This window comes from Culex pipiens, chromosome 2 (genome assembly GCF_016801865.2).
Source record: "Culex pipiens pallens isolate TS chromosome 2, TS_CPP_V2, whole genome shotgun sequence".
Lineage (NCBI taxonomy): Eukaryota > Metazoa > Arthropoda > Insecta > Diptera > Culicidae > Culex > Culex pipiens.
In genome coordinates this window covers 6025105-6039066 of record NC_068938.1, presented here as the reverse complement: position 1 = coordinate 6039066, position 13962 = coordinate 6025105, and the positions used below count along the sequence as shown (strand labels likewise).

The following is a 13962-nucleotide window of genomic DNA, read 5'->3' as shown; positions in this document are numbered from 1 at the left end:
AAAATTGTCAAAATTGTCAAAATTGTCAAAATTGTCAAAATTGACAAAATTGTCAAAATTGTCAAAATTGTCAAAATTGTCAAAATTGTCAAAATTGTCGAAATTGTCAAAATTGTCAAAATTGACAAAATTGACAAAATTGACAAAATTGACAAAATTGACAAAATTGACAAAATTGACAAAATTGTCAAAATTGTCAAAACTGACAAAAATTATAAAAATTGACAAAATTGACAAAATTGTCAAAATATTCAAAATATTCAAAATTGTCAAAATATTTACAATTGTCGAAATTGTAAAAAAAAATTGCGAATTTCTAAATATATTTTGTTTTATTTGTTTTTGTCTGCCTGTGTGGATCAATCGGACCGCGCACTGGACTCACAATCCAGAGGTCGCCGGTTCGAATCCCGGGGCGGACGCAAACAAATTCTAAGTGTAAATATAGGTATTCGGTGCCCTCTCCCCGTGCCCATACCTTCACACTTAGGAGACCCGGGAGGCGGAGTCTTGTCGCAAAAAGAACGATACACGCCTGTGGATCCGTTGACGAAACCGCAAGGTTTAAGAGGGCCACGTTATAAGGTGTTACGTCGATTCCGTTTTTTTTTTTTTTGTTTTATTAATTTTAATGAACCTTGCTTTTTATTATTTTTTCCCAATAATTTCCAATTTTACCCTACTGAACCTTCCGACAGACACACAGAGAGAGACAAGCAAGCGAAGTTTTCCACACGAGACACCAAAAAGCTTCGGTAAAACAAGATTTTCCGTCTGCAAGTTCCCTTCACTCTGCTTCCATTCCTTCCTACCGCACTTTAGGGTGGTGGTACCCGCACAGAAGCTCATCGTGCCTAATTTGGTGTGCGAGAGAGGTAAAAAGAAGAATGAAGAAAAAAGATGGGAAAAAAGTCGCTTCCATACTCGGCGCATTTTCCGCACTTGAACACACAGTTTGACTCACCACAGTGCCGGTTAAAAGATTTGTGATGTCAAAATTTGTTTTTTTTTTGTTAGAAATGAAAACAATTGATGTTTTGTTGAAAACTGTTTTCAATAAATTAAAAAAAAAAATCATTTTTTGTTTTGCTCGACAATGTAAACAACAATGAAAACACACAAAGCTTCATCAAGAGTTGGAGTGAAAGTCCCCTCCCTTAAAAACCCTCAACATCCCCCCTCCCCCCTTCCGAGTTGACAGCAATCTCTCCTACCCACCGACATTTGTACACCGGCATTTTGCATTCATGATGCATTTTGTGTCTGCTGCATTTTGTTGCACGAAGCATGTGCTCGCTGTCAGGCCATGTTGCTGACAGGTCATCTAGTGGGCTGGGTGCGCACTTTTCCCCGTGCTGCTTGTCGTCCAATTTAGATTAGGGGCGCACTACGATCTAGCGACTTACTTGGATTTTGGGCGGTTTGTTGTCCTTCGACGAAATTTGAGAACCCCCTTTTAGCTTACTAGGATTAAGGCTAATACTCACCTGGGAAAAGAGAAAGAAAAGAAAGAAAATCGGATTAGATTTGGATTAGACTTTGATTAGGCAAAGTTAGTCTTTCGAAAATGTAAAGAGTGTAATCGTTCCAAGTAAAAGGGTTGCCCCATCGCAGTTGGAGGAAGCTATAATTTTCCAATTAGTTGATAGTTGTTGTTGCTGCTGCTACTGCACTGCAGTCGTTCGGAAAAGTGTATGCTCAGCTGAATGCTTTGGATCACGAAGAGAGTGGAAGCATAAATTTATGATGATTAAGCGCACGCGTGTGTGTGTGTGCAGTGCAGTTTATGATGGTAGCAGAAGCCTGCTCAGTTCAGCTCAGAATAGTAATTTTTCGTTTCAGCTCATTTAGCATAAATTGAATTTGCATTTGGGCGTATCGCACAACAAGCGGCTTTCAGAGTGTTTGCCCTTAGTTGATAATAACAATCAAATTAATTGACAGAGTTTTTGGGGAATTTTAATACCCTGTTCAAAGAGCAAACTGCAATTTTGATAGAATTGAATTATTTTGATTTAGTCATTCATTATTCATAACTCTTGACAATTTTGACAATTTTGACAATTTTGACAATTATGACAATTTTGACAATTTTGACAATTTGACAATTTTGACAATTTTGACAATTTTTACAATTTTGACAATTTTGACAATTTTGACAATCTTGACAAAATTGTTAAATTATTTATGGCGCTTGACAAATAATGCTAAAAAATCATCGAAGCGATGTGAAAATGTTCTTTAAAAAGAATGTCATAGTAATTTATTATGCAACACTAAACGAAACTGAAAAACCATAACTTCAACAGAAACTTTCATTCAAAAAGAAGTCCATTAAATGATCCATTTCGGTCCGCAGAAGAAGCCCAACCACCCTGGATGACGGACGGACATTATTCTCCACATTTTTTTTTTGTTCCTGTTATCTTGACCATGAAATAAAGAAAGCTCGTGGGACTTGGGCAAGAGAAAAAAAATAACTTTTTCATTCAAGCCAGTTCAGTTGGGGAAGTTAACAGACGAGTTCTTTTCCAAAGAGGAAGGTGAAAAAGTAAAGAGACAATGATTTACCCACGGGGACACAGTCTGAGGCTGATAAGGAAGAAAGTCCCCAAAGAGTTGAAGCTAATGTATTAAAATGGGGTTTTCTAGATAAGAGTTGGGGCTTAAAAGTAATAAAATTAATTGATTTCAGGTTGAGCAATCCAATTTAATTCACCTTTCTGAAGCGAAATTCTGGCAAAAATTTAATATTTTGTGCGTGTGAAGAAGGCATCAACCAACCAGAACATAAAACAAATAACAAACGGTGTTTAAACATGCACCGCCTTAAATTTGGATTCGTCCAACGAATTAATTAGCATTTCGGAAATTCATGCGAAAAAAATTGAAACATAAAGCCCGCATAAAGGCAGCTGGCGCTGATCGTAGCAACCTGGATGATTCAAGTCAGTTCAAAATGAAACATTTGTCCTGAAAATCAGCGAAAATCATCACCACAGACATGGCAGCTCACCAATCTTGATTGCCGTCCAGTTTGAAGTGGCGTTCAATCAGACCACACCCTCAACGATTCAATTATAACTTTTTTATTTCTTTCCACATCCGCTGGACTCTCTTCCTAGCTATAGAAGAGCTGCTGCTGCTGATGTGTGTCCATTGATACATGTCTCTGCTGTGTTGGGTCCTCTATGATGGATGGATTACGGCCACGTTTCGACAAGGTCTTCATGAGGGTTGGTTTGAAAGGGGTCGGAGAGGGTGTCCGACTAGACCAGATCGAAGCAGGCTAGACAACACACTATTTTCGCTTGTTGCTGAAAGTGCACATGGCTTGCTGTGATAGCTGGAAAGCGAATGAGAGTGTTGTGGTGGGGGGCGCGTCCGTAGATGGTGCTAAAAGTGCAGATGATGAGATTATGTAGCGAAAGGTCGGTCCTCCTCCTCCTGAGGGAAGCAGAAGGGACGTCCGGCAGACATCCGCCGGGACGTCGTCGTGTTGAAAACTACTTTAAAGTGCTGATTGTCCGGATTAGTTGCACTAGACCGTGGCAGCAAAGTTTGCAGACACATCGCGTTTCATGTAAAACCAAACTACCTATTAAGTAGCTCGTTTGATGCGATACCAAACAACAAGTTGGCTTCTTGGAATGCCAATTTGTTGATTTGCATATCTCGGCATCAAAGTAGGCTCCTGCTGCTTGCGCATGTGACATCAACCCAGGCAAATCGAGTAGGTCATGGAACATCAAACCACGTCAAGGCACACTTGGACTGAGTAGTCATTTCCGCGTGATCGATTCACCAGCGGCAGCACCAGCAGCCTACTTGGACCGCCTCTACACGATTGTTCACCATCACGATAAAGACAATTGACTTTTATGGCCATGCTGCTGATGGGGGTTGCTGCTGACCAGCAGATATTGGAGAGAGACCTCGCAGTTTCCATCAACGGAAGACCGAAGAACTGTATTTGTTATGCGCGAACGGATGCTGGCTTCTACTGCTTCTGCTTCCAATGCAAAAAGGGGCAGTGATTTATGGCGAACGACACAACACAAACAGACAACATCACCACTACCACGTGGTTGGTGATGGGGTTTGGAAAAGCAGTGTGTGTCAACCGTGCTCCGGGAGAGGAAAATTGATGGTGGAGAAAATTGTTGAATGTTTTTGTCTGGAAGATTTATGCTTCTGTTACGGCGGGGTGATTGCACATGATATCAACGAGCAATCGATAGCGATCGAAAAAGCACGTGATACTGGGTCGTGATGTTAGTAGATTTCTCAAGGCTGACTTTACCGGAAATTATGGCCACAGAATTAGGACAGAATCCTTAACATGCCAAACATTTGAGAATTTCTCCTGTTTGCTGTTCTTATTAATTTTTCCAACTCCAAAATTGTCAAAATTGACAAATTGACAAAATTGACAAAATTGACAAAATTGACTAAATTGACAAAATTGACAAAATTGACAAAATTGACAAAATTGACAAAATTGACAAAAATGACAAAATTTACAAAATTTACAAAATTGTCAAAATTGTCAAAATTGTCAAAATTGTCAAAATTGTCAAAATTGTCCCAATTGTCCAAATTGTCAAAATTGTCAAAATTGTCAAAATTGTCAAAATTGTAAAACTTGTAAAAATTGTCAAAATTGTCACAATTGTCAAAATTGTCAAAATTGTCACAATTGTCACAATTGTCAAAATTGTCACAATTGTCAAAATTGTCAAAATTGTCAAAATTGTCAAAATTGTCAAAATTGTCAAAATTGTCAAAATTGTCAAAATTGTCAAAATTGTCAAAATTGTCAAACTTGTCAAAATTGTCAAAATTGTCAAAATTGTCAAAATTGTCAAAATTGTCAAAATTGTCAAAATTGTCAAAATTGTCAAAATTGTCAAAATTGTCAAAATTGTCAAAATTGTCAAAATTGTCAAAATTGTCAAAATTGTCAAAATTGTCAAAATTGTCAAAATTGTCAAAATTGTCAAAATTGTCAAAATTGTCAAAATTGTCAAAATTGTCAAAATTGTCAAAATTGTCAAAATTGTCAAAATTGTCAAAATTGTCAAAATTGTCAAAATTTGCAAAATTTGCAAAATTGTCAAAATTGTCAAAATTGTCAAAATTGTCAAAATTGTCAAAATTGTCAAAATTGTCAAAATTGTCAAAATTGTCAAAATTGTCAAAATTGTCAAAATTGTCAAAATTGTCAAAATTGTCAAAATTGTCAAAATTGTCAAAATTGTCAAAATTGTCAAAATTGTCAAAATTGTCAAAATTGTCAAAATTGTCAAAATTGTCAAAATTGTCAAAATTGTCAAAATTGTCAAAATTGTCAAAATTGCTAAAACCTCAAAGAAACAAATATACTCACATTAGTTGACAGCTGGCTGGACAGGCTCATCACCTGGTCCCGGGCAGTCGCCAGTTCCAGCTTGAGCCGCCGCACTTCCGTCGCTTGCCGCTCCTCCGTCGACCCGTACAGGGACGACCCGCCGGACAGCAGGGACGCCTGACTGCCATGAACTGGAAAAATAAGAAACAAAAATCATTAAGGTAACAAAATTTCACACCGCGAGTGCGCCCCAAAGTAGGCATCGCGATGAATATTCATTCGCCCAAAGGTAGGCAACAGCACTCACCTTCGTCGTTCTTCTTTGGATACGTCAGCCGGTGGGAGGCCGTACTGATCGAGCTGCTGCCGGTAGTGTGCGTGGGCGACAGCAGGCCGGCGAATCCGCGGGCCGGGGGAGTCGGCGACGTGGGTTGACTCCACGGCACCATTCCGTTGTGGTGGTGGTGGTGACCCCCGGCGCCGGCCGAGCTGACCGTGCCCACCGGCAGGCAATAGTACGGTTCAATCTCCACGTCCGGCCCCCGACTCAGCATCGACGGGTACATCTTTTCCGATTTGGTTGATCTGGAGGGGGAAAAGTCAGCTTTTAGTACCAGAAAACTCAAAACAACAAGACAAAATAAATGAATTATTAAACAACTGGAGAAAAGAGAGTGAAGAGTGAAGAAATCAACTGTGTTTCAGGTGAGTCGAGGGATAAACCAGAATTTGAATATGCAAACATTCAAATTTCAACAACTTGGGGCAAAATGCAAAACGAACAGCCAACTCGAAAGGTTGTGGGGGGACCAATTCCAGGATGCAGTTTAGTACGGTTGGCATGCAGCAGAGAAAATGGGGACTTTCGTAGAGATTGATCGGAGGCTTGGCCATGCCACCTCGAATGCTCGGTTAGTTGAAATTCAATTTAGATTTCCATACGATAAGTGTGTCGCTCGAGATAAGCAAATGGGCTAAATTTGCAAATTTTCCAAGCCTGGACGTGAAATGTTAGCTAATTTATTTATTAACTTTTGAAATTGAAATTCAGCCTTATCGGAGCAGGCTTTGCAACCAAGTAGGCCACCTGTGAGCTACGATGCTGGGAGGGACAAAACCAACCAATTATTAATTTTCCTTCATGGGTTACTGAACTCTACTCAAAAGATTCGACGAAATTGCTCAACAACTGTATGATAGTCGATGAGCGTTGACCCAAAGTTGGATTAAAGTTCTAATTGGAAAAGTTTTGCACCTTTTTGGGTGAGTGAATCAGCATCGCTGAGGGTGACGAACGAAAGCTAAAATAAATAACGTAAATGCTTCTTGGGTGGAACATCTGAGTACACATTTGGGAGTCGATTGGAAAAGTTTGAGAGAAGAAAGACAAACTTGAGAGTAGTTTTCGTTTTAAGTGATAATTTGCATAATAATCGAAATGGGTTGCTTTCTCTACATTTTGGTAAATTGAAACCAATGCACACTCAGGAATATCCCAAAAATATTAAAATATGCGCTTCAGGACAGGTCTGGTACAAATCAGGTCCTTGTTTTTTTTTTTGCATTTCATTAGTAAGAAAGGAAATCACTTCTATATTCTTTAATGAGCAATTCCAGCTCAAATCAGGTTTTTTTCTGGTACTTTTGTACCCGACCCTCTCCGATTTCAATGAAACTTTGTAGACATGTTATCCTAGGCCTATATAAGTCATTTTTGTGTATATGGAGCCAATAGTACTCGAGAATAACATTTGAGAAGGGCGTAAGGTATTCAAATATTTTAGTATTTTGCAATTTAAAAATTACTGTATCTCGAAGCCGTTGCATCGTATCAAAAAGTGGTCAAAGACAATCTTGTAGGAAATTGGACGGGCTTTCTGATAAAAATACACTGAAACAAAAATACACGCCACTTTTATGTCATTTTTCAATTTTTAAGTTTAAAGGTTAAACTTGAAGGTGATGTCACGATTTTTTTTCGCTCAAAATTTTTGAGGAAACAACCTAAGATGTTACCAAAAGACTGACGAAAAATGCAGGATGGTATGTCTCTCCTAAAAAAATACAAAAATCATTTACTAAAACTGTTTTTTTGAAAAGTGGTCTAAACGTCAAAATTTTTAAAAACCGGTAGTGGGAATCGATTCCCCAGATAATTTTACATAAAAGTCTCCATATTGACCATTGTCCTATGTCCAATCCTTGGGAAGATACAGCGATTTTAAAAATAAAAATGTTGAAAAAACGGGATTTTTGGTGGTTTTTGGCATTTTCTATATGACAGACTTGGTTTTTTAGTCTCGTAAATATTTTTAACGGAAATCTCGTCCAATTTCCCATAAGTTTGCCTTTGACAGCTTTTTGATTTATATCGTTTTTATATTTACGTAATCAAATTTACTATCCTGGTTTCTACCACACTGAAAAAAATATTCTATTTTCAGTTATAAGCAATGTATTTAAGCTTATATCTGTAAGCCCTTACATCCAATTGAAATGCTGTCAAAGGCAAACTTATGGGAAATTGGACGATCTTTCCGTTAAAAATATTTACGAGACTGAAAAACCAAGTCTGTCATTTAGAAATTGTCAAAAACCACCAAAAATCCCGTTTTTTCCACATTTTTATTTTTAAAACCGCTGTATCTTCCCAAGGATTGGACATAGGACAATGGTCAATACGGAGACTTGTATGTAAAATTGTCTGGAGAATCGATTCCCTTTACCGGTTTTTAAAAATTTTGACGTTTAGACCACTTTTCAAAAAAACAGTTTTAGTAAATAATTTTTGTATTTTTTTAGGAGAGACATACCATCCTGCATTTTTCGTCAGTCTTTTGGTAACATCTTAGGGTGTTTCCTCAAAAATTTTGAGCGAAAAAAAATCGTGACATCACCTTCAAATTTAAGTTTTAGACTTAAAAATCAAAAAATCTCATAGATGTGGCGTGTATTTTTGTTTCAGTGTATTTTTTTCAGAAAGCCCGTCCAATTTCCTACAAGTTTGTCTTTGACCACTTTTTGATACGACGCAATTTTTTTTTTCTAATGTGTAATATCATAAACAAGGAAAAAACATACCTTCTTTTCAATAACTCAATTAATTTTTTTTTTAAATAAGATGCTTTGAAAACATGAATCATCATCAATGACTAAGTTGTTGAACGTCACTTTAAATTACTTATATGAGTTATGTTTACCCAAAAATATCAAATAATTAAAAATAAATTATTAATAACATTTAAATTATGGCTTTCGAAGAAAAAAATTTAAATTACAAAAAACATCGTTAAAACCATTTAAAAATTACTACTTTTAGGCTTAATTGAAATTTTTTCAAGTGTTTAACTTTACTTAAGTTTCATAACCTAATTGTTACCGCATAAAAAAAACTTGACAGATGGTTAACCATCCAAATTTTACCCACTAGAAATATATTTGGATGCACATACTTTTTCTGATTTTTTTTAAATAGCGTAAAATATGTTCAAAAGAGCAAAAAAAAATCTAATGGAAATCGTTTATACAATGAATTCGAAAAGAGTGCCCAACTGCCCATGTTTTAAAAAAATTTCATCAGGTTTACATTTTTACACATTGTCTATTACTCAAAAAAGAGGTAATATTTAACCTACCAAATTTTCAACGTTCCAAAATTCATTTTTTTTTTTGCTCTGTACGATTTTTATTAAAAAATCAATGATTTTGATCCTTATTCAATCAAAATCATTTTGAAGAAATTTAAAATTTTTCAGAGAAATTCTGGATTTTTCTGGGATTTTATCTGCAAAATTCCAGGTTTTACGGATTTTTTAACTAACTCCCATTTGATTGCAAGGAAACGAAAAAGTGTATTCTCAATAGCTTAAAATAAAATGTATAGTTGTCACCATTTATAGGAAGGATGGGGAGGACCGAATCCAGTAGATTAAATATCGGTAAAATTGTCAAATTTATTTTAAAAAAATGTACCTGTGTATTACACACACTCTTTAAATAACGTAAATCAATTAAATTTCATTGTGCAACATTACAGCTTTTAACATAACCTTTATTTATATTAAAAAAAAAACATTTACACATAAAAATTATTCCACATTTACTGAAGTAAAATTGCACTATTTTTCTGACATGTAGAAACATGTAGATAAATGAAAATTGTAATGAATTTGAAAAAAATCTGATTACAATTTGTAACATAGGCGAAATATGCCCATTTTAATCACTCTAAGCTGTTCGACCAATTCTCATCACTTTTGCCATTATCCGCTATAAAATCAACATTTTCAGATGTATCAACAATGGAGAGTTGCTTGCTCACTTTTATTTGAGCTATTTATTACTTTGGAACAGTCAAAAACACTTTATGAAAGCTGTAATTCATGATCAAAGTGCTGATAGGCCGATAATAGAAATAGGCTGAGAAAGGGCATAGTTCCCCTATAACACAACATTTGATAAAGTAATTTTTCAATACTGATTCAATAATATTACACGCAATTGAATTTAATAATATTTTTTACACACAGAACTTTACACGAAGCTGAATTTCTAAATAGGGGAAGGTGGGGCAAGACGACCATATGGGGCAAGAGGAACAATCGCTCGAAAGGCCGTAATTTTTAAAATTTTGATTATTTCCAGTATGAGGAATTGTTGCTAGCAATGCAATTAACTGATTCTACTACCACATATCCGCCAAAACGACGTACACGCCACGGGGCGTAAGATTTAATTAAGTTTTTCTCTAAATCTATATTTTCTTATAATATTTGGAAAGTACAAAATAAGGCTTAGGGTTCGTTTTAAGGCTCATTTTATCAAAATTCTATTTTTCCTAGATCAGTAGTGTCCCTACCAATGACTTGCACCTTTTATAAAGTATGATTTAGCTTTTAGTTATTTTTGTTGAGAGTTTAAAAAAAATCTTGTTCAGGTGGATTTTTAGTATGGAAAAAATTACGAATTGCTGCAACAACATATTTTATTGGGAAAAAAATACATAAAAATACTTAAAAACTGTTAAACAATTGTTAAAAAAAATGTCCATGCAAAATATAGTGATATTTTTAAAATTTCCTTTTTTTCATCTGAGTTATATTTTTTTTCGTAAAAACGATCAATTTTTTAAGTAAAATATTATTATTTAATCTAAAAATGAAAGAAACGTTTCAAATACAATCTAATCTGATGTTTCTAATTGATAACAGTTCACTTGTTAGCAAATTGACATGTTGTTACATGAATTGTTCCTCTTGCCCCAACGGGATGTTCGTCTTGCCCCACTAGTTGAGAAGAACGCACGGAAAATCAAAATTTTTAAAATCAATTTTTTACATTAAAAAACAGGATTTTTTTAAAACTTTTTCTATCAAAGTCTTAGTCAAGACCTGGAATAAGATGATTATGAAAAATCCGACAGATTTTTTAACGTTTTTGATGGGTTATAACGAGCATTTCCTTAGCTTGTTACACTTGCCCCACTTTCCCCTAACAAGGAAAAAGTGCAGAAATGTAAGGGTTAAATTGTTTTTCAAAATTCCAAAACTTAATACTTGCTCTGATGATATTTTAAGTTAAGACATCATGAAACAATATATTCTACCCTTGAATAAAACAAAACGTCCGAAATTTCCATTATCCAAACAACCCTTTTTTCCCTGCTCTCAGACGACCATTTCGCCATAAAATCTAACCTTCACGGATCTCTAACTTCACGGCACCAAAAAAGGTAGAAACAAAACGCACATTTTGCACGAATTTCGTGCGTCGTCCTTCACGGTGACGCACGCATATACGTGTGTGCGAGTGTGCTTTTTTCTCTCGACACAGACCATTAGCAATAAATTTCAAAGGAAGAAACAAAAAAACAATCGAACATCATCTAGCGTGGGAGAATACTCTTTTTTATTTTTTTTAGGTTGGGTCTCAATTATTTTCGATCAAGGCAAGCTATGATTGGTTTTCCTGGGGGGGATGCGTGCAAATTAATGTGTGTGTGTGCGAGAGTGGCATTTTCATGGCATGCTATTGATTTTGCTGGTTGGTTGGTTGGTATCTACCTGGGGTAGGTCCTTTCTTTCAAATAGCTACGGCGCGCGGCATGGTTGTTTTTGGAAGGTTTTTTTTGAGGTTAGGGAAGGAATTGTTAGTATTTTTTTGGGAACATCATGAAATTTGACTTGTTGTGCAACGGAAGAGATTGAGTCGAGCAAACAATGAGAATTCTTCAACAATTTCGAAACGGAAAACTGACGACATCGAATTAAAAAAAAAACATCTAAAAAGCCATCGAAAAGAAGCACATCCGGTCCGGTGGACCGGAACATTACCTGATGCTATTGCTACGGTTCAGCCGCGGACTGTGCGTGGCCGCGCCGCCGTGGTGCAGCGTCGTTCCGGGCTGGGTTTCGCCGCGGGTGTGATGCAGCAGCTTGCTGGGTCTCATCCCGGGACTTCCGGTGGCGGCGGCGGCCGCAGCGTTGGCATAGGCCTCGAGGGAGTCGCCTTCGGAGAGGCGGCTGGACGCCGTGCTCGAGTGCCGCAGCCACATGGCGTAGCTGCCGTAGTCGGGCTTGACCTCGGCGTACGTCTGGGTATCGCTGAGGCTGCCGTCATTTAGCTTGGCCGATCCGCGGGTGGACATTCTGGTGAGAGGTGGGCGAAGGGAAGAACGGGGAAGGTCCAAAACGGAAGTTCGGGGGTTACAACGGGGAGTTCCGGGGTTAATGAAAGAAAGGACGGAGATGCGGTTAGTAACGCTCTAGGGTCAAGTTAACTCTGAGGGGGAAACAAACCTATGTTGGAAGACATGCATATCTAGACCGGGCTTAGGCAAACTATGTGTTCCGGAACCAAACCTTTCTTTGACCGACTGGCTCAGCTGGGCCGCTCCCGGTCCCGTCAGCGAGAAGCTCCGGTATTGTGCGTGTTGTTGTTGTTGTTGCTGCTGTTGCTGCTGTTGTTGTGCTTCTGAAATGGTCAAGAAATCGCTTAGTCAAAAATCACAACCTGAAAAACATAACCTCAACTCACTGGCTTGGAAATCCGCCGTCGTAGTCTGCGTCCCTCCAGAAACCTTCAGCTTGCTGGTCCTCGGAACCGCCGAAACATGGGCCGTCCGCCCCGTCGCGATGATGATCTGCGCCTGCTGCGGTTGCTCCACCACGACCCCGTTCGTCTTCTTCACGTACCCAAAGCTCTGCGGAACGCCCTTCGTCCGACTTCCGGCAATCTTCGACGACGACGAGCTCGAACTCTTCCGCGAATGACTCGGCGAACTCCGGTCCTTCCGGCTCGACGTCGGACTCGGCGGCTGCGAACCGTGATTGCTCGCCGTCCCACCGTTCTGTCCGCCCGGTTCCGGTAGCCGTCCCCAGAACTCGCGACCCGAGCCGTTCAGCGCCTGCTGAGATCCACCGTTACTCCTCGAGCCCTTCTCCATGGTTCCGACGCTGTCCAGATTGTCCCCGCGGCTGCTACGACATCTGTTGGTGAGGGGAAACAAGAGCGGAAATACGTCCCATTAGCATACTTTTAGGCGTGCAGAAGTGGTCGGTGCAGTCATCAACGTCAGTGTCCCTAACTAGATTACGAGGCGTTGGCCTGCATGCACAATTTATTAGAAACAGTGTTTTGATTAATGGTTGGCGAATGCGCCCGAATGAAGGCAGCCAGCAGAGCACTTCTAAGCTGCTACACGACGACGACAATGCAAAACAGAGGCTGACACTTTTGTAATTGATGTGCGAACAACGACACCCACTTTGGAGAGGGCTGGTTTGGAATGTTGGTTACGGGACATGGTCCTGGTGTCGGTGAAAGTGACATCAAATGGGATACATAAACTGCTTTGAATGTTTCCGGAACCGTTGTGGGTTAAGATTGGTGAACCCTTGATTTCATTTAAATTTCATGTTTAAAATGAATTCTTATCAAGTTTCAAATTAAAATATTATACATTCTTCAGAGTTTTGAATTGAACTAATTCATACTTTTCAATTATAACAAAACTGGAAATTCACATTTATCAAATTTATCAAATTTATCAAATTTATCAAATTTATCAAATTTATCAAATTTATCAAATTTATCAAATTCATCAAATTTATCAAATTTATCAAATTTATCAAATTTATCAAATTTATCAAATTTATCAAATTTATCAAATTTATCAAATTTATCAAATTTATCAAATTTATCAAATTTATCAAATTTATCAAATTTATCAAATTTATCAAATTTATCAAATTTATCAAATTTATCAAATTTATCAAATTTATCAAATTTATCAAATTTATCAAATTTATCAAATTTATCAAATTTATCAAATTTATCAAATTTATCAAATTTATCAAATTTATCAAATTTATCAAATTTATCAAATTTATCAAATTTATCAAATTTATCAAATTTATCAAATTTATCAAATTTATCAAATTTATCAAATTTATCAAATTTATCAAATTTATCAAATTTATCAAAATTATCAAAATTATCAAATTTATCAAATTTATCAAAATTATCAAATTTATCAAATTTATCAAATTTATCAAATTTATCAAATTTATCAAATTTATCAAATTTATCAAATTTATCAAATTTATAAAATT

General features: G+C 37.1%; 1 protein-coding gene across 12 annotated transcripts in view; it reads right to left on the bottom strand.

Moving 5' to 3' along the window:
* LOC120418014 (protein sickie) overlaps positions 1-13962 on the bottom strand; it is a 295005-nt gene that overhangs the window by 60488 nt on the left and 220555 nt on the right. For 7 of the 12 annotated variants that reach the window (XM_052708393.1, XM_039580265.2, XM_039580311.2 and 4 more), the window contains 6 exons: positions 12386-12837; positions 12148-12322; positions 11683-11997; positions 11413-11439; positions 5658-5935; positions 5390-5541 (listed from right to left, as the gene is read on the bottom strand). In XM_052708393.1, coding sequence (XP_052564353.1) covers positions 5390-5541; positions 5658-5935; positions 11413-11439; positions 11683-11997; positions 12148-12322; positions 12386-12837 — 1399 coding nt within the window. The remainder of the gene's footprint in view (positions 1-5389; positions 5542-5657; positions 5936-11412; positions 11440-11682; positions 11998-12147; positions 12323-12385; positions 12838-13962) is intronic. The other 5 variants (XM_039580303.2, XM_039580320.2, XM_039580280.2 and 2 more) reach the window with 4 other exon arrangements.